The following is a 21,864-nucleotide window of genomic DNA, read 5'->3' as shown; positions in this document are numbered from 1 at the left end:
TTGAGAGTGAAAAAAAAAAAAAAAAAAAAAAAAAAAAAAAAAAAAGCAACAAAAATGGTGTTTTTCATTTTGATAGAAAGAGAGTGGACCCTTTCCAAGCATTCCCCTCCAACTAAGTTATCTGCATATTAACCTTTCACAAACCCATCAAGCAAATTAAATTGAAAACAAAAATAAATAAATAAATAAATAAACAAAATTTTAAAATTAGCATGCTTTTCCTCTGATATGTGCCCTTAAAAAAAAAATAAAATAAAATAAAATAAAATAAAAAGCTTACATTTTTCTAGCTAAGGCATCTATTACGATCAGTGGTGGAGTCTAGAAATTAATCTAGGGAACCAAACTAAGTATTTTTAAAAAAAAAAAAAAAAATCTTAGATCAAAAAAATTCATACTCAAAACAAATACTTTATTTTATAGATTAGCTTTTAACTTAATAAAGTTATGTATTATTCTGTTTTATTGTATTAAAATTATTTATAATTGATTCTGAATTAAAGTATCTAACGGCCTCTCTTTCACATATTCTAGCCTTTTTAGAGGGTTCAACATGGTAGAAGATTGTGCAATAGTTAAGATTGTTTTTATAAATTAGTTATATAGCAAATTTATTAGAGAGAAAAATATATGAAAGTGTAAATTATAGTTTAGGTACAATTAAACAATCGTTTGTCAATATCTCAAAAACTCTTACATTTAATAATTCTATAACTCAAACCATTACTACCCAGTATGCAGTATCTATATTTACTAAATACCAGTTTGAATTGCCTCATTCCTCATCACTAGAGAATCCTTTGAAGAATGTTGATTAGCTAACAGATGACGTATGCCATACTATTATAAGTCATTTAGCTAACAAAGTTTTGATATTTTCATTTTTAATTTTCAATAACCATGAATCAAAAATCTAGATAAACATTATGGTAATTCACTAATTTGATTACATTAATATTTATTATTAGCTTCATAAGTATTTACTTCTTGTTATTCTTCTTTTCCTTCTCATCTTCCTCTACTAACTGTAATTGTGTTTCTCATCTAAAAAACCATTAAAGGCATAACCGTACAGTTTAAAGGCTTGGTAGTTGAAGACTCTTCAAGTACACATGATGAAAAGAAACTTGAAGATGAGAATAAGCAATTTCATGCTTAGTTTGCAATAGCATGCAATCACATATTGAGGAGCTATGTGAACTACTTTTGATCCTACTTTCTGAAAAGTATGTCTTGTATGCTTGCTTTTGAAAATGGATGTTACAGCAATACAAGAAAATTTTGAACTGAGGAGGCAAAAATATATCCCCATCTTTGGATAGCACTGCTATCTTTGAGCACATTTTCTTCTTTGAACACCTCTATGATCCAAAAAATGGAGCTATCAAGAAGATGGGTAAGTTTCCTTTCCTTTATTCGAATCTGTTTATTAATTCCACAAGTAAATGTTTGGAAAGTGTTATAGCAACTAAAAATTTTACAACAACAGGTTTATAAACTAACATGACAATAAATTGCTTAGTGTCACATCAATAACATGATAAATTAATTAAAATAAATATTTACTTTTTTTTTTTTTTCCAGTTTTAACATTGAATGAGGTTTCTCCATTTTCTCCTCTATATATTACAAACTCAGCAAACACTTTAATCTATGGAGACAACTTAACTTTCAACTAACAATATTCATACCAATTAAAAAAAGATAGGATTGAAGTCTGTATCTGTGATAGAAAGCTATAAATTTGTCCAACTAAAGCCAACAAATCAATTATGTTATGTATTCTAATTTTGGAATAAAATTAAATTTTGAAAAGATAATCCAAAAGGAGAAAAAAAGAGGTGCAAGAAAAAGTTTTAATATAATATGTTAGGGACATATTTATGTAATTGGCTAATTCTTTGATAAAACACACTTTACTTGTAATTGAGTAGATCTAGGTTGGGTTTAGTACTTCAAGAAACAAGTGTTCAAGTTAAGTATTGAAGCCATGCAAGTCTGACCAAGAAACAAGTGAAGGAAGTGTTGTTCATTAAAGCTTGACAGCAATCTCGACAAAAAGACTTCTATCGAGATTTAATGTTGAAGCTCGACAAAAACTCGACACAAGCTGTATCTGTCGAGAATTACGAAATTAGGTTTTCCAGATCTGATTACACGCATATCCATGAGTATTTGTATAGGGTTTCTTTTCTCACAACCCTAGACATATATAAGGATTATTTAAAGAGCCGTCATAAGGGTGCAAGGTGATGCAAAGTGATAATACATGCATATTGTGACCGAAGGCAGAAATTGCTCTAGTTCATCATTCTCTCTGTAGAAGCTACTACATCTTTAAACCAAGGGTTTTATGACCAAGGAGCTTCTTAATCTTCATTATTGATCAACTAATGAACTGATGAAATTTGCAGCCAACATCTTCTTCAAGTTGGTGAGTTAGTCACATACTGGGATCCGTGCATCATTGGTTAGTTACCTACTGGGATTCGTGCATTGAACGGAGAGATCGACGCTACAATATAAGTCCAATTGGGTATTGGGGTAAGGGTTCAATTGTAAGTTGGTATTGGGTACTAGGATTCCTTTTACTTGTAACCGTTTGTGATTGATAATAGTGGATTCTTGGGAGTGGTTACCTTAAATTCACCCAGTGGGGTTTTGCCTTGGTGGTTTTCCCCATTTGTAAACAAATCACCTATGTCAAATTTATTTTTCGTTGCATTTAGTTATTTGGTGATTTGTTTGTACTACCACGCTATTGCATGTAATTTGACTAATTAATTAACTTGGGTAATTAATTAATTTGCAAAGGGGTCAATTCATTTTAACTCAACATAATATTTACATGGATGTGTGTAAACATACAAGCCTATTGTACATTTTAGTAGTGTTGCAACTTGCAAGGCTACTATATATGGTCCAATTATATGGCATGAGATGCTTTCACCTTTCACCCACTCCAATTAAAGTTTGTTAAAGAAGACGGAAGAGTTTATAATAGAAGAAGAGAAATGGGGAATAGAAAGACACAAACTTGAGAGAAGAAAAAAAAAAAGGCGCAAGAAACTGAAGGATGGAGAGTAGTTTCTGTATAGTGAATTAGAAGGTTTACAGGTGTAAATGCTATTTCCAGTGCAAACCATGCTAGTTCAATAATACTTCAACCAAAACACAATCATTTTGAAATCAATAATTCAAAGATAGCATAACCACATGTTAGATCATTAACCATTTTAGTGTTTTAAGGTTCAACTTTCTACAAGTTTCCTCTTTTGCATATTTATATAAATTAATGACTTGAAAGGGCCAAGTAGCCTTGGCTCAAATGACACTTCCTTTCACATGTTTGGGTAGATGGTGAGACCATCAGTTCAAAACCCACCTAGATATGTGTGTATAGAGAAAAAAATAGATGACTTGAAATGTTTAGATATACCTCAATTTCAAAAGATTTTGGTAATTCACTGATCCGATCACATCAACACTCATCACCTTTATAGGTATTTTCTTCTTTTTGTCTTCTTTGCCTCTTGAATATTTTGGTCCTTCATCTAGCCCTCCTCTTACTCCTCCTTTGCCTCTACTAACTATAACTGGGTTTCTCATCTCAAAAATCACTAGGGCTATAATCATACAATTCCAAGGTTTGGTAGTTGAAGCCTCTTCCAATACACATTATCAAATGAGACTTTTATAGGATATTTATGGGAAGATGGTGTATTTTCCACCCAAAAAAAAAAATTAGAATTCTATTAAAGCACAAAAAATCTAAATCCCAAAAAATCCGGCATAAATCTAAAATTTTTTGGAAGAAACAATAATAACAGTGTTTACTAGCCTATCCACACGCACCTTGCGTGTGTGCTCATAGCCTTTTCTTTTCTTTTAATAAAACATATGACGATTTAAAGTCATTACCACAAATAGTTAAAGCTAAAAATTAAATGTGTCCAAATTTATGGATTTAAAATTTTATTTTTAATTTTCAATTTTCAATTTACCTTTATCTCTTAATAGGCAAAAATTTATTTTATGAACGTTAACGAATAATATAGTATATCATTTTTATATCATATTCAATTATATTATTATTATATAGTGAGTCCACTTTTGAAATTGATACAGATTTACTGGAATATGATTTTCTCAAACTTACGTTGTTGTATGTGCGAATAAACATAAGTACGTAGTGTTCAATGCTTCCCGTAAGACTTTTGCACTTTTGCATTTTCTCATTGTCTAAAACTATGCTCCTTCCCATGTACTTACATATGCTTTTATAAATCTTAACTTCGTTTTGTGTACACCATCATATGAGTTCAATAAATTTCCAATTTATATGTAAAAGAGGTAAATAATACAGCCATACCATCTATATTTTGAATTCACTTAGACATTAGCAATTGGTGAATTTGTAACTCTTTGGGATCTCAAAAAAAAAAGAATTTGATGTTGTTTGTAACATGCCAAACAGTATTATGAAATTGTTGGATGTTCTAAGGCTTAGTTTTTCCAAAAAAAAAAGGAGTGCTTGGTTGATGTTTATGTTCAAATGAAGTGGATGTGTTTAATGCAATTTATAAGACAGTCTACAAATGTTTTTTCAAATAAGAATGTGCATAAATACATACATCCATATATCATACAATTCTATAATTACTTACTTGGCAAGACTGTAGCTACATTACTATCCAAAAAAAAATGGTGAAGAAGAAGCATTTTGCATTTGCATCACCAAAAAGTTGGTATTTTATTTACATTTGTAAAGTTGTGATTTCCAACTAGCCTTTGTAAAGGCCACATGTGAAGCACATGATTAGAAACTGAAGAGTCATGCCAGCCTGTCATTTCGCAAGTACTTCTTAAGAAAGGTCATCTCGCGAGATACCCACAAAACTCTCTATTTGGCAAAAATGAAAAGTGCTTTTCTAAATTCTTTACACACACTATATATACCCTCATTACTCACAAAATTGTAAGGAGTTCTTTTAAGAGAGAAAACCCTAGCAAAACACTTGAGAGTTAGAGATTGTCATACCCACAATCATCTACACAAATTCTCTTGGTTTTTCTCTACTCCCACCTCTCCATCTATACATCCTTGAGAGTTTCTTAGCCCAAACACTTACCTCACCTATTTTAAGTGTTGAGAGAAGTTTTGGTGCCTTTGGGAAGTATTGGAAGAAGCCATTGAGTGGCGGATGCAATCAAGCGGAATTGCGGGATCCGAAAAGCTAGTGAAGACAAGACTCTGAAAAGTCCGTTGGTAGCAGGAGCTTGGAGGGCTCAAGTACATTGGGTAGATTAGGCTTAGAGGGTCTTTTTGATATTCGTGTACTCCAACTTATTCACTAATTGATCGATTTCGACTTGGAGGGTCGCGGAGAGATTTTTTGCCGAGTACTTAAGTTTCCTCTTCGATAACACATCTCGGTATTATATTATATTTGTATCTCTCTTCCCTACTCTTTAAGTTTTACGTTTATTGCTCATTGTGGTTTGCATATAGCTTAGAGTAGTGTTACCGATTTATTGCACTTCATTTACTCTTTTTCTGCACTTAGATAAGTTAGAGAAAAAACAATTTAGTAGTAGAGGTAGAGGTAGAACAAGCAAGAAAAGGAGAGAAAAGAAAATAAAACACAATAAACCAGAGAAAAGAATAAGTAATAGGAATAAGGGCATGCATCAATAGGCTACCCATTTCTCTCCCTCTTGACAAACCCACTCTCTGAGAAATTAAGAGTTAAAGTTTAATCCATCTAGGTTCTTTTTCCAAAGTGCGCAATCTCTATGGCAGATGCCTTCTTTGAGATTACTCACATTGGAGATCAGCTCCCTTTTTGGACTTGCATTTGCTAAGAAGCTAAGCTCATTTCTCTGGAAAACGAGTGTTGATGCCCATATTTTGGCAAAAGGGCCAATGGCAAAAGAATCCCAACAATATGAAAAAAGGCGAAGAAAGAAAATAGTAAAGTAAAAACCATTAAGCACGAATGGTAGGAATAATGGTCCACGAGCCCACAAAGTAACAAGCTGGCTCCCAAGCAAGCAAATGGGCCAAGGAAGCCCTAAAGAATGAAGTAGTAAGCCTGTGGGAATTATGAGAAATAGAAAGAAATCACAAAACGGGTCGAAAGAGCCCAAATAAAGGAATTAGTAAATGAAATTGATTTAAAAGACCAAAGGTAAGGATGTGGTAATTGGACCGGGGAATCCCAAAAGATTTAGCAAAAGCCCATGAGAATGTAAGAAGCAAGAAAAATAAAATGGGCCAAGGATGCCCAAAGGATGGGATGGGCCGAGGATGCCCAAAGGAATAAAATGAGCCAAGGAAGCCCAAGATGTTGTATGGACTGACCCAATAGGAATACTGGGCAATGTAAACTAAAGAAATGAATAACACATGAAACTGGCACAACAGGCCCAAAAGAAGTCCAACAAACAATGTTAAACAATATCATGGCAGAAACAATGCAGTGGCATGGCAGGAGTATCAACTAGCCCACGAACCAGAAATGAAAGGAGACACGGGCTGAATGAAAGAAGAAAAAGCCCACACCCAAGCAATACCCAGCCCAAAGAAGAAACGAGATGCAAAGAATGAAGACCCAATGACTCATCCACGCCACAAAAAGTTAAACAAGCAGCAGAGCATGCAGCAAGACCAAACAAACTCGCAAACAATGGCAAACACGTGAACACCAGACAAACAATGGACTCATATGGGGGTGGAGTATACACAAGACTCAGGCACCACCTACTTGTACCCAGCCAATATAAGGGCGATGGGCCATGAGTTAGAAAAAAAAAAGTGTGGTCTGGTGGTAGGGAGAAGGAGGGAAACCTATTCTAGGGTTCTTGCTCAAGCTCTTTTGGGGCAAATGTCCTGCTGGGATAACATACCACCCAAAAGAGGCAAACATGAGCTGGAATTACTAGGTGCATGTTATAGGAGTTAGTAAGAGAGAAACTCAGCACTTATCTAGATGGGAATGTTATAGGAAGCAAGAAAACAAAACAAAACAATTTTTGTCTGGGAATGAAGCGTGGCGTAGCCAACATAGGATAGTGGTGGTGGCTAGGCAGCCAGTGGACCAGTGGGCAGTTCGAGAAGGACACCCACAACATGCCAAAAGTAGTTGAGAGGTAAAATGGTAAATCTTATCATGGCAGGCAGTATAAAAAGGCCTTAGCCATGCACAGTGAACAACAAAATGGGAACAAGGAGGAATAGGAGAAAAAACTGAAAAAAGAGAAGTAGGAAACAAAGAAAAACATAGAACATAAACAAAGAAAAATTAGATAACTAAGAGTGAGCAAGAAAATAGGAATGATAGAGTGAAAAGCACGCACCAGTAGGCTTCCCACTTCTCTCCCTCTCAATACCCTACTCTCTAGCAAGTTAAAAATATGAGATTTAGCCACTTAGGTCCATTTTCCAAAATAGGTAATTTCTATGGTAGGATTCCCCTGTGAGGTTACCCGCATTGGAGATTGGTTCCCTTCTTGGATTTGAATATGTCAACGAGCCAAGTTTAGCAAGCTAATCCTCTTTCTTATTTTGTTATGATTGTCTAAGAACTAATGTTGTGCTTGTCAAGAGTTGACAGATAAGTCTAAGACCCATTGGAGCTAAAGCCTTATTAGTCCCTTTGGCCCAAAAGGCTAATCTAATTAGATAATCAGTTATTTATATAATAAGAGTTATTAAATAAAGTAACTGCCAAGGAGGTTAAGATGTACGTATGATTAAAAGAAGATAAAATAGTTTTTCTCTATAGAATCTTGGATATACACTTTTCCAAAGGAAAATCAATGTACACAAGAACCGATTGAGAGACCACTCATCTTGGGCACCATGTGGAATTGGGATGAAGATTGAAAGTATTCTCAAATTTTGTTTTTGAATCTCACTGCATCAAGGTATGCTCTCTTTTCTTTGTTCTAGAATTCAAGGTTACATGTTATCTTTCATGAATGAAGTAGATCCTTGTGTTACTTCCGCTATGGGTTTTGTATGTTGCTTTCGTTGTGGGTTTTGTATGAGATACAAAACCAGTTTTTCCAACACTATTCTTCCAACCCTCTCTTTTAAGGCATTGTGTTTGTTTTTGTATAGTACATGGTATCCACATGCTAGCTTTGTAATAAATAAATATTCACATGCTATTGTATTGTATACTTGTATGCTCTCTCTCACATGGTACTTATGTATATATCTTACATGTTTTGATTGTATATATTTTTGTTGAAGTTAATATTCACATGATAGCTATATGTAAATATTCACTCACATGTGTGTGGGTGTGTGGGTGTGTGGGTATTGTTTGCAAAAAAACATTTAAAAAAAAAAATCAAAATGCCAATTATTCTATTTTTTCATAAAGAGTTAACATTGGGAATAAATTAAAATGAGATACTATCTTCGGATAGGTGTTATGGGTTGCCTAACACCTTCCTCACATGTAACCAAACGTCTGAGTCCAAGATCTCTCATTCAAAGACTTTTGGTTTACCTTAATTAATGAACCTTTAAAATTTGGTTTAGTTAATTAGGTAACTTAAACTAAATTAGACATCTAGGGAACCAATCACACCTAATACAAAACCATTTTTTGGTGGGGACTGCTAAAATAAAAATAAGAAAAATGGACTTACACACACACACACACACTACCCTAGATACACAAGCACATATAAGTCATGTTGCCAAGGACCTAATGAGCAACAAAACCCAAACAAAAAGTTCTCAAACTTTTTTTTTTGTTGGGGGGGGGGGGGGGGGGGGGGGGGGGGCGTCCACAAGTATTATACTTGATCTCAATCCCACAGAATTTAGTGGTATGTAAGGAAATAGTACACAGCTTTGGGAAAAAAAAATGACCAACTGAGTATTAAAGTTGATTTTTCAAAGTCATGTCTCCTATGACTAACTCTTGCTACAATTCTTCTTCTTTTCTTTTTTCTTTTTATTTTTTATTTATTATTATTATTATTATTATTTTTTTAAGATAGTTCAACCTATGGCGTCCGCTCTTAATGATAGCTCTATTATCAAACCAAGATACCAATCGGTTTTTAATGAGAAATTCATTCACCGAATCTAACAATGCATATCAAAAGTCAAATGCACAAAGCTAATAAATGGGGCAATCTCAACCTCTTTTGTATTTATCCCCTTGCCTATTCATACTCGGCATAGAAGTACTGACTATAATGTAAAACATTGGTTTTCATGCCTTCTGCTCTTGGTCTAGTCAAACAAGTAATATTGAGAAATCCAGTTTTTTCAATTCGAGAGGAGTTCACCCAAGCTTTATCATCTCCCATACTTCATTTCTCACAAATTGAAACTTCGTTTTTCAATATATATATATATATATATATATATATATATTCCCTACATGAACATAGACAAATATTCCCAAAACTGATGTTGAACCAATTGCTGGAATAGAGATTTCTAAACCTCCAAGAAGACCTAGAAAATCTAGGTGAAGTGAAGATAATGAAATGCAAAGACAAAATGATGGAACATTGACCTGCCCATCCAAGCGAAGATATGAATAAATGGGCTCTTCGCAATGGAGAGTAAGAACAGATTGCTTCCAGCTAGACTACATTCCTCTGAACCAATAAGTATCCATTGAGACTAGTCATCACTTCATTACTTTCCTAACAATATCCTTTGACCAGGTTTGGTTGTCTAGGAACCAAAAAGATTTCAAAGGAAAGGATCCATGTGCCCAAGAGATTGTGTTGAGAATCAAGAAAGCAATGATAAATCATAGCCTTCTTTGGATGCCAACGAGCACTCACGGCACCAGTAGACCAAGGGTCAAATTGATGAACATAATTCTAACATGGCCTCTCCCCCCACCCATCCCACTCTTCTATCACTCTAGACACAACTAATGATCCGTTTGGATTGAGGAGGAGTAGGGTAGAGTAAATTTTACCTAAAATTAGCCTATTTTCAGCCATCTCTTCTCTACTCCCCTCCACCCCCTCCTTCGTCCCTCCCTATAAACGGGCCCTAAAAGTCCATATTAGAATGGATTAATAATTCAAGGACATTGACAAGGCAAAAATGGCCCATTACCATTAATTTTGAAAATAATTTGCCCAGAAACACTGTTTCCGAACAATATAGCAATATACCACTTTTTTAGGTACTCGAGCTTGGTGAGCTCGAGTACCATGTTTTTTTAATCCACTATCGCCCCATATTCAAGGAGCCCTATAGTGGCGTTTTTAAGCCCTATAGTGACGTTTTCGGGCCCTATAGCGGTGTTTTTAAGCCCCCATACCAGGTTAAGGGGCCCTATAGTGACGTTTTCGGGCCCTATAGCGGCGTTTTTCTGCAAAAATTTTTTTATAAGTCCCCATAACAGGTTCACGGGGCCCTATAGTGGCGTTTTTAAGCCCTATAGTGACGTTTTTGGACCCTATAGCGGCGTTTTCCTGCAAAATTTTTTTATAAGTCCCATAACAGGTTCAAGGACCCCTATAGTGGCGTTTTTAAGCCCTATAGTGACGTTTTCGAGCCCTATAGCGGCGTTTTTTTTTTAGAAGATGTTTGACTTAAAAAAACATGGTACTCGAGCTCACCAAGCTCGAGTACCTAAAAAAAGTGGTATATTGCTATATTGTTCAGAAACAGTGTTTTTGAGCAAATTATTTTCAAAATTGATGGTAATGGACCATTTTTGCCCATTGACAATCTAGCGATTGAAATGAAATGCAAGCTTCTTGTAAAGATGAAGCTCTACAGTCACGACCCAAATCCATATTTCTATGGACTTTGAGCTAAATATATCTTTTAGTAATAAAAATAATTAATAAATAAATAAAAGTTTTTGAACTAAACTGACATATAATACCTTTACATTCTTAGTACTTAATTTTTTTAAAAAAAATGAAACAAACTATCCTCACCATAACATGTCTATTATACATATAAGTCTAACTCTCATTTTTCTTTTCCTTCTTTTTTTTCTTAGCGATTCCATGTAGCAATTACCATGATAACAATCTCTAATGACCAAAAGTCTCCAAGTACAATGAAAATTCCAAGCATTACAGAAATAGCTAATAAACCAGCCTCTGCAACTCCACGAATCAATTCTTCCCTCAAAGCTTTATATCTGAAACATCAGAATAGAAATGGATGAGCTTCACAACTTAGTAGCAAAATACATAATGCCAAGTTAACAGTAAGATTTTGTTTCCCTATTTCATAACAGAAATCTGAACACCAGGTATGATAAATTTAATGTGGAATAAGGACAAATAGAATAATTTATTTCCAATAGAAAATACATGAATTTTCGCTAACATAATAATTATCTTTCAAATACATATACATAAACAATCATGGTTAGGCATGTGCCACATAACATACAGTCCTGTGAGTGAATAATTCCAACATTTTTAACCCCTCTTGGCAGGGCCAAATGATACCAGTACTGAACAAATATGTATAAATTATACCCTTAATGTAAACGTCAGATGATCCTATGGACAGGACTAGACTCCACAGTAAACTAAGTTTCAAATTCAAATATGAATAACTGTTTCTTAAATAAACCATAAATCATATTGCTAGCATGCATATCAAAACAGAGTCTGAGACTAAAGATTATAAACATATTCACATAGCATCATAATTCAAGTTAAAATATCTGATTACAAAAATTTATTTGGGAATTTCTAACATCATAATCTGTCTAAAAACTATATTACTTATTTCATAAGTGAATTTCTTTAGCAAATGAAGTATAAAGTCTATAGACAACAAAGTGTTTGGCCCTGGAAGTATGACCAGATATCATATCAGAACAGTAGTTAACAAATAATAATAATTATTGAAGTACATTTGTTATACATAAATTGACAAACTCATAAGCTCAAAAATACTAATTTGAGATTTTTCAAATGAAAATTGAGAAGTAGAAGATTTACAAAGAAAATCAGCTATACATATATGTTACCTCAAAAATTTAAGATACTGTATTAACTGATGGTAACCACTAGAAAAACCTTGTCTGAGTTCGAAGAAATGCCTATATGCTCACATTTATTGATCAACATTACAACATGAACACAGAAAATAAGGACTTAAAAATCATTTTGTTTCAATCCGCTACCTCAAGTTCAAACATAATGTTGTACAAGTTTATCTATTTTCTGAACCTCATATGCACTATACTGACAAGGCCATTCTCAGCTGCTGTGAAAGATTCCAAATGTCATGTATTCTAATGTGATTGTCACAGCAGATCAGCCTACTTCTACCCTAGATTTAACATAAAAAAAGAAATTTACAAATCTCAAAATTTTCAAGATATAAGCTTCTATATATTGACCAACTGTACCAAAATTTGAAGTCAATATTCAACTCCTCAATCGAATTATAAATAATCCAAGTCAATGTCGTCAGACTGCATTCTGCAGCGAGTCAATCCTAATTAGGTAAGAATTACTGCCTGCCCAGTTTTACCCCATTATAATCCTCCCAAACATCTTTTTTTTTCCCCCTAAACAGCATAGATATAGTACTATTAGAGTTATTCTCACCACATTGTGATGTCATCAAAAGGGACCCATCAAGGTTCTCTGGGAAATCCTAATGTACATAGTTAATATTCTATACTAACAGATCATATCCAAATAAAAGTCAAATTCAACCTAGCTTATGAATTCATATGACAATTCAATGCCAGCATGTGCAGTACTCTCTACAGTCCAAACTAAAGCTGGTTATATGGCATTCAAAACGTGCAAAGTTATCACGTAGGTATTTGTCAAGCAGTCAAGCCTATCTCACAAGTTTGACGCAGCTTCACGAAAAGTATAACATTTTCTCGACACCTAGTATCTCACAAGTTTTACACACTTGCAATAGATTTTGAGGTTATAATCCATTATTGGCACCTAAAGGTTATTCTGATAGAGAACACAGAAAGATGGATAAAGTGAATACCTAATTGAGAATCTAGCTTGGACATTGGATGACTGCCTCTAGCCCTCATTGTCTCTCTCTTTCTCTTCAATTAACATGATAAAATCCCTAGTTCCTCGTCCCTAGCTTTTAAAGTTGGTCCCTCTTTTTTCCTTATTCTGGGATGGGCCTTACAACAGTGTATATCATTAAAATTCACTCAAGGTCTTCTAATCTTTGCTAAGGCAGAAAGAAACCAGCCATAGCTATCAAATAATGCATAGAGAAATTTCAATTATCATTAAGTCATTCTGTCAATGCCAAGAATTCAAATGTAATTTTAGCAAAAATGTTAATTAATCAAAAGCCACAGAGATTTGCTCCTATGTTAACCCCAGTAAAGCAGATTTCCACTCAAAATACCTCAGCCTTCCATTGAGTTGCAGCGAGTCACAGAGCCACACTCTCAATGAAGTTGTGTAAAAGATTCAGAGTCAAGTCCAGGAAATAGCAAGGGACTATCTAATAAGGCCAATAGCAGTAGCCTCACCAATTTATACTATGTCCTCTCTCAATTTTCAAAAATCTGCATGTTCTAAAATGAATGGGTTGCCATATGGAAGATAATTGGAGAAGACAAACCATGGGTGAAAATTCTAAATTGTAAATGCTTGAGAGGCATGCCCTTCAATGCAATAAAAGTCTAAAAAATACCTTTTAAGAGCTCATGGCAGTAGAAAGAAATTCTGGGTGGTGAGGTGCGGGAAGAACCATGGATACCAATGAATAAAAGTCTAAAATTAGTAATGAGATTGGGTGTAAGATGTGGGAAGACCCATCGATACCATTCCTTCCTAATTTCAAACTACAACCAAAGCATCCCCCAAGCCTGTACAAATCAACTTAGTCTCAAGAGTTTTTTTTTTTTTTTTTGTGTAAATCAGTGAACATTATTAATCAACAAAACAACAAGTACCCTACGACAAAACAGGGAAGAAACCCTCAGAATAATTCTCTGATAAAAGATGAGCAAAAGATACAGAGGAAAAACTCTAGCCAAGACAAGCTAGAAACCCAAAAAAAAAAAAAAAAGGAACTCTCAACCAGTGAAACAATAGCTACTATGTTGTTGTAACTAAGAGCTGAGAAGGAAAGAAGGTCCATCCCCCACTGGAAACACAAGGTGCAATTTAAAGCAAAATTTTGGTACTTTCCTTCCTCTTTCCATTCCATCCAAACTGGGTCTTGGAGTTAATCACTGCAAGTCCAGTCCAGTGGAATAAAGAACTTATTTGGGCTGATTTTTAAGAAGATTAGCATCAAATATTCAAATATCCTCAAAATCCACTTGTCACAAGATCAGCAAACATATAAGGTAACTTGGACCCTACACACATTTGAGTAATTTCACTTCTCAATTGGCTTACAGATTCAACCAACCAATATTGAATAGAAGAAATAATGGAGCAGTAAGATTTAGGAATATCTGAACATGCTAATCTAGAAGATTGCATGGAACAAACTTCCTAGTTGAGCTGTGTAAACTGAAGATTCGAGATAAATGACAAATTATGCATGCTCTGTAATTATGGAGATGTAAGATTTGTGAATGTTTGAAAATGTTAATCATTGTCCACAAAACAGGGACTGCTGACACTAACCCACTAACACTACAAATCTGGACTTGGATGATAGCTAAAGTTAAATGTAGAGTTGTGTGTAGTGGAGATAGTGATTTGAAAGACCATTCACCGTTATCCCTCACTCTAATACAAGAAAGGGTCATTTTTTGGTATTGTGACTGGAGCTTGATCTATCTTATTGGTATGCCATGATATTCAATGATGATAATCTTTTCTATAGGTTTCCCATGTTGCTAATGCTTCTATATCAAAGACTAATTAACTCTTCATTTGCTGGTTCATGGTGTGTATTTTCTAGGATAATAAGCAGTGCTTCTATGATCACCCAGTTCTGCGGCTTCAATACTCTGTGACTTCTACCCTCTTTGAGGTGAACACATTAATTGTCTAGCAATGTTTCTTTTGAAAATTGTCTCTTTGCCTGAGCGTGAGCTCTCACAGACTTCAACCCTCTTTGCACTGTTTTTACAGATGGTGTGACTCCTCTATTAATCACTAAACATAATTTTTCAGCTTCCAATCGAAGAGACAAACCAAATGACTTAGTCTGCTTCATAAAAGAGCAACTACCACCAGCTCCTAGCAGTAGAAGGATAATGGGTGTGTGCCACCTATATCCTATGGGTCCAAATTCTTCGTTACCTTTCCCAATCTTTCTTCACTACCACAAAATACTGTCCACATTATTCCAACATTGCCTCTCCCAACCCATCAGACCTTTCTTTCATCCTCGACAGAAAACTATAAATCCATAGTAGAATGTATGAACAATTGCAGGACATTGACAATCCAGCGATTCAAAAGGAAAGCCTCTAGTAAAGACAAGGCTCTTACAACATTTTTAATCCCTCTTGACAGGGCCATATGGCACTAGTAACGAACAGATTTGTATATATTATATCCTATGGGTAAGGTCAGATGACACCAATTGCTAACAGATTGCCATATATTATTCCACCATGGAAAGAGCAGGACTCCACAATCAACAAAGTTTCAAATTCAAACATGGATAACCATTTCTTAAATAAACCATAAATCATTTTTGTGAGCATACACAATCAAAAAAAGTCCAAATATTCCAAACATATTCACATAATATTGGGATGGAAAAAAAATTATATGGGTATTTCGAACATTATAAATCTGTCCAAATAATATATTACTTATGTCATAGAGGAAATTTTTTAGCAAAAAAAGTGTAGACAACAAACTTTGGCCCAAGAAGCATGAACAAATATCATATAAACAATAATTTACAAATTACAATTTCTATTTAAATACATTCATTAAACATGAATTTATATATATATATATATATATATAAGTAATAAAGATTTATTAATATCAAAGAAAATTACATAAATCAAGTAAATCAAGAAAAGTAAAGAAAGAATGGATTCTCAACGCCAACAACCAGTCCATTAAGGTTCTAAAAACAGAATAACTTGAGATCTAGCATAGTTATCTCATTATCTTCAAAAAACCTGCTATTCATTAAACATGAATTGACAAACTCATAAGCTCAAAAATACTAAATTGAGGTTTTTGATATAAAAATTGAGACGTAGAAGATTAAAAAAGAAAAATTCAGGCCAATACATATATGTCACCATGAAAGCGTAAGATTAAAACTGATGGCAACCTCTAGAAAGACCTTACTTCCTTGTCTCAAGAGCTTGAAAAAATGCTTATATGCTCCTATTTATCAATTAACATATCGATGAAGTCATGGAAGAGTAATATGCTATTATTTTGCAAATTCGCCTATTCAAAGAATTATTTTATTGGGTACTCGTTTGAAGTCCAATTGAAGTGAAAGTCGTGCCATTTTAATGGTCTAAGTTTGAGTCTTTAGGGTTAAAACAGTTTTTAATTTGGGTTTTTATTTTATTAGTTATGGTCAATTCATAATTTCATATCCATGGCAAATCTATAATTACTACAATTCCTGCGAATTAAGGGTATTTTGGAAATTTAGTTGAGTCCAGAATCTTCTAAGAAATTCTAAGCATCTTAGGTTTATTTTCTTTGGGTCCAAGTTAGTATGTATTAGGTTTTATTTTACTAGTCAAACTAGTAATCCTAATACTACTGGGAGTCCTACTACTACTATTACAAGAAAGAATCTCAATATGTATTGTGCCAAATGTTTTTTTTTTTTATAAGTTATTGTGCTCAATGTATTAGAAATAATGGACCGTAACCTTCAAGCTACTAACTATTGGTAGTGCCACTAGTGTAACCAAATATCTACTACTAATTCATTTGACAGAAATGTGAGATTTAACAATCCAAGAAAATGAATGTGCAATCATGGCAGCATGCTACATGGAAATATAACAATAATATTTTTGTTCATTGAAACCATACCAAAGAGGTGCTTCAACGACAACGCCTCTCATCCTTTTATCATACTAATAAGGTCTTGTGGAACAAGCACTTCCTCCAGCTGGCTGAGCAAATTCTTTGTTATGTGCACCATGACCAAGCTATCACATTTTTTTATTGTCAGCTTTTGAAGTTTAGGCAATGCTCGTTCTTGAATCACAACCTTGTTTAACCTATTGCATTGTTCAATTTCTAACATCTTCAATTCTGAAAAGCATTCAGCACTAAATTCCATCACCGTACCAGTGTAAGCATCATACAGATGAAGCTCCTTTAGTGAAGGCAAAGCCTGAAGGGCCTCGAGTGGGCTGCTCTGCAATTTTGACCATTTGAGCTGTATTTTAGACAAACTGTTAAGTTTACCAATCCATGCTGGAATTTCCTCCAACCTCCCTCCAAGAATTAGACTATTAATCAGTTGAGGAGAGTTCGTCACATAATTCAAATCAAGATACTCCTCCTGGCTTGCTGAGTTCACATACAAAGAGCAAAGATGCTCCATCTTCTCAATGGATGCACACAAATTTTTTCCATCTTCAACCTTGAGTTCTGTGATCCCAAGTTCCCTCATATGAATCAAGTTCCCTAACTCTTTTACAATGCTCTGGTTCTTGTTGTTTGCCTTGATAAGTGATAGTTTCTCTAACATTGTCAAACACCCAATTCCTGAAGACACTTGTGCCCCTACAGCAGCCTGATATGTGCCTCGGCCACCAACAAACAAAAAGAGCAACTTATGAAGTTTAACGATCTCCATTGGGAAAATGGTGACAAGAGTTTCTTTAAGGTCCAAAATGATTAAGTTTTGAAGCTTCTTAATAGATTTTGGAACTGAATCTATCTTTGTATTCCTCAGACTTAGGTACGTTAGGAGGTTGAGTTTGACAGCTTCTTCAGGAAAATGATGCAAGGCTGAATTTTCCAAATCTAAAACTGTCAACAACCTGACCTTTCTGAAAAAACTTCTGGGAAATGATTCAATTCGATTGTCTCCCCCAAACAGAGAAAATGTACGAAGATAAGAGAGGTCCTTGCTTTGTAATATAGAGGGGGAGCAATTGTGGAGAGATAAGCGCCGGATCTTCTCACCCCCCAAACTGGTGTGTTGTCTGCTCACAACAGTAAAGAAGTTGTCCTTCATAGTCTCGGAAAGAATGAACCCTCTTACAAGATTAGAAACTCGACAACTCCTTACTTGTCCATCTAAATCCCATCTGCTCACTTGAACCAAGCTCATTTGAATTAGCTCATCTAAGTACTCATACGCCACTTGCTCTAGAGTTTTACCTCGTTTTTGTTCAATGAATCCCTCAGCTACCCACAGGCGAATTATTCTTCCACATTTGATAGAGTAATCCTCAGGAAAAAGGCCAAAGTACAAGAAACAAGACTTGAGATTGGGCGGAAGACGATAATAACTTGGCCATAAAATTCTATAGAAAGAGTGACTAAAAGGATTATCTGGTTCATATTGAAGGGAATCATGGACCTTCCTAAACTCCATCATGCTTTGTTGCTTATTTGACAAGAATTTTCCAATAGTAACAATTGCATGCGGCAATCCTTCACATCTTTTTACAATTTTCACAGACCAATCAACCAAAAAATCCGGGCATTTACCATCCTGGAAGGCCTTATCACAAAAGAGCTCCCAAGCCTCTTCGCATGTTAATGGATGAAGGTTGAGATCATAGATATAATGACTGGAACTAGCACAATAAGAACCTAAACTGCGTTTACGTGTGGTGATGATTATTCTACTACCAGTATTATTAGAAGGAAGCACATTTTTAATCCAATTCCACTCATTCTCATTCCAAATATCATCTAAAACAAGGAGGTACCTTTTATGTTGTAAACAAGAGCGCAACTTATTTATTTTGTGAGGTAATTCCAGTGCCTCACAAAGTTTCTCTAACAAGCCATCAGAAGAGCGTGAGACGGAAACCCAAGCTTTGCAATTAAAATTTGAATTCAAAATATGGTAAACTTCGCTAATAAGAGTTGTTTTACCTGAGCCAGCATCTCCAATTACTGAAATTACCTTATCACTTGAATCTTCAAGGCAAACAAGACTAAGAAGAGGCTTTATATGCTTCTCAATGCCCACATGATGTTCATCCCCCAAAAATAAATTGGAACTTGATCTTACCGTACGAACGTGGGGGGGACAAATGCAAAGTGCATCGATGCTTCTAATTTTGCACTTGATCGCTTTCATTCGGGAGGAAAATCGCTTTGATGGACAAAACATGCTCGCATAAATAAATTTGATGGCCTGACGAAGATGACGGGGGCGTTCAGTAGCTTCATACATGAGATCTTCAATTACATCCTGAATTTCAAAGGCTAAATCCCGCACATACGATCGAAGCTTCAAACCCTCGGTATCTTCTCTTCCTTCTGTGTCCTCCAGGTAAACTTTTATAGTATTCAACCATTTTCTTAGCTCTTCAATTTCAATCTCAATACGCTTGAAGTCAAACCAACTTTCGACGAGCCACAGTGACAACTTATCAACTAGAGTTATTGCTCCGAAGACTGCAACTTCTGCCATTCTAAGCAATCAACTTTGTGACCGATTTTGGTGAAAATACAAGTTAGATAGGATTCACGAAAACAAAGGAGATCGAAAATACAAGCTAGACAAGATTCATGAAAACAAAGGAGATCGAACAGAAGCAGATATGGATTTATTGGATCTATAGATCTATACAATTACATTCAGGCGTAAAGAGTAAAGTGAATAAAGATGAACAGAGATGGATTCGGTCCCATCCGGACTCCTGACTATAAAATAATTTATAAAGGGCACAAAACTTTCTCGCACGTGCCCTGCGTGCACCGCTATACCATCTATTCCTTTTTCTTTTCCTTTTATATAGAGAATCTAAAAATTACTTCTTCTTTTTTTTTCTTTTCTTTCTCTTTTTTTGAGAATCTAAAAATTATATTCTAACTATAGTTCAGTTTATTCCCAAAAAAAAAAAAAAAAAAAAAAAAAAAAGGGTATAGTTCAGTTTGGGTAAATCTCTATTTGCTAAGTTTTAAATATTTTAAAATTTTACACCAAACTAAATTTTAACTTTAATTTAATCATTCATCATTTTTAAAATTTTTTATTTAATACTGAAAATTTTAGTCATTCTTACTTGTATTTCTATAATTTAATCCTGATGAAACTTGGTTAAAATTTGAATTTTATTTTTGAAATATGTTTTCCTTTATATAAAATTTTATTAATTTATCAATCTCACTAGCATCCTATTTTTAATATTAAAAGAAAGAAGAATATGGGGTTTATTACGATAGAATAAATTATGTGAAAAATATATATATATATATATATATATATACAGACACTTGGCGCAATTATGACTTTTAGACCCACTTTTTACCATATTATTAGTCTTTTCTTTTCTTTTTTACAAGAACTATATTTTTAGTTAAAGTGTTGTGTGGGGGTCCAAGGACAGCACCCCTACTAGGCTGTGCCCAAGGAGCATATGGACCCAATGAGGATTTAAGGATAGCTCCACTGTTGGGGCACACCTGAGGAGCGTATAGGCCCAACAAGTAGAAACAATAGTGGGATAGTTAGCATTACATGAAGAAAGGGTTTGAACAAGGACCACTAAACAACCCAAGGAGGAAGAAAGGAACCTTGTCCCAAAGGTAACCACCCCAAGGTAACGGGGAGGAGTAACACCCCTTGTTTGGAAGTGTAAAAGGAAAGGGAGTGGGAAACGTGTTAAGGAAGCACCCATCGCCTCCGCATTGAATACATTGCACCAGTTAGGTCAGCCGAATTAATGGCTGAATGACACCAGAACAGTGCCAAGACAAGCTATAGCTCACTCAACACTTCCCTAAAGGTGGGATGGGACAAGCATTTAGGGGGATTCAACCACCCTCCATGTGGAGGGTCAAGACGAAAACTAGCTACTATGAAAAGATGAGAGATCACATTGAACAAAGATCGAAACTGGGAATTCAGGCTAGGAGTTAAGTGTGGAATGGAATTAAGTGTCGTTGGATCAGTTTTTCCCTGTGGCTCATTAATGACTTTAACCCCATATATGGGGTTTCTTGAATTGATGGATGCACCTTCGAAATTTTGAGTTTACCTTTCACTTTCTTTCCGTTGGCCAGCTATCTTGGAGAATAACTTATCCCGTGATACAAGCAAGGAATCAGGCGTTACCAAAAATCATTGATTTGCCTTAAATGCACATATATTGGATCCTTCTTCAGCACTGACTCCCCTGAACCCTGCTCTGATTAGGCAACACCAGTACCCTATGCACATGATTTCTAATGATCAGTAATAGGATCTTCTTGAGCTGTTTTGATCGATTGAGTTGATGGCCCAACTTTTGACTTATAGAAACCAAGTACAGAGATAACTGATTTGCGTGAAGTAAAGAAAGGTGGTGCTCGCATACTCAGACCAAATTGTCTTTGAGTTGATGAGAGTGTTCCTTCACTTTCCAGCCAGAGTGCATAATCCTTGTCGTCGTGATCGAGACAGCCACACCAGTAGCAAATATTTGGCAAACATTCATATTTAAAGCTAATCCACACTTCTTTATCTTTCCCTAAGGAAACTAGGCAACCATGACACAGGGGTTCAGAGATATCCATAGAAACTCTTACCCAAATGAAATTCTCCCCCTCAGAATTTGCTAGAGTCTTTGTGGGTATGATATGACTTAAGACTTCGCAAATTTTATCAGTTGCTTTTGTGTTCATGTACCTAATTGGAAGGTCATGAACTTGCACCCAGAAGGTCGTTTTCTCAAACTTAAGGTCGTCAACTAAGCGGACATGATGCGAACCTCAATCTACACGCTTTGAGACCCAACAAATAATATTGGAATACTT

At 35.0% G+C, this 21,864-nt stretch overlaps 1 protein-coding gene across 1 annotated transcript; it reads right to left on the bottom strand.

The window, feature by feature from the left end:
• Window positions 1-10,902: 10,902 nt before the first annotated feature.
• On the bottom strand, window positions 10,903-19,765 carry LOC126721144 (disease resistance protein RPM1-like). Its single transcript, XM_050424163.1, has 2 exons — window positions 16,963-19,765; window positions 10,903-11,153 (listed from the first exon to the last, which is right to left on the bottom strand). Exon 1 carries the CDS (start codon window positions 19,535-19,537, stop codon window positions 16,991-16,993), a length of 2,547 nt encoding a protein of 848 aa, XP_050280120.1. The 5' UTR covers window positions 19,538-19,765; the 3' UTR covers window positions 10,903-11,153; window positions 16,963-16,990.
• Window positions 19,766-21,864: the final 2,099 nt, after the last annotated feature.

The sequence above is a fragment of the Quercus robur genome, chromosome 4 (genome assembly GCF_932294415.1).
Source record: "Quercus robur chromosome 4, dhQueRobu3.1, whole genome shotgun sequence".
Lineage (NCBI taxonomy): Eukaryota > Viridiplantae > Streptophyta > Magnoliopsida > Fagales > Fagaceae > Quercus > Quercus robur.
This window is presented reverse-complemented; position numbering and strand designations above follow the sequence as displayed.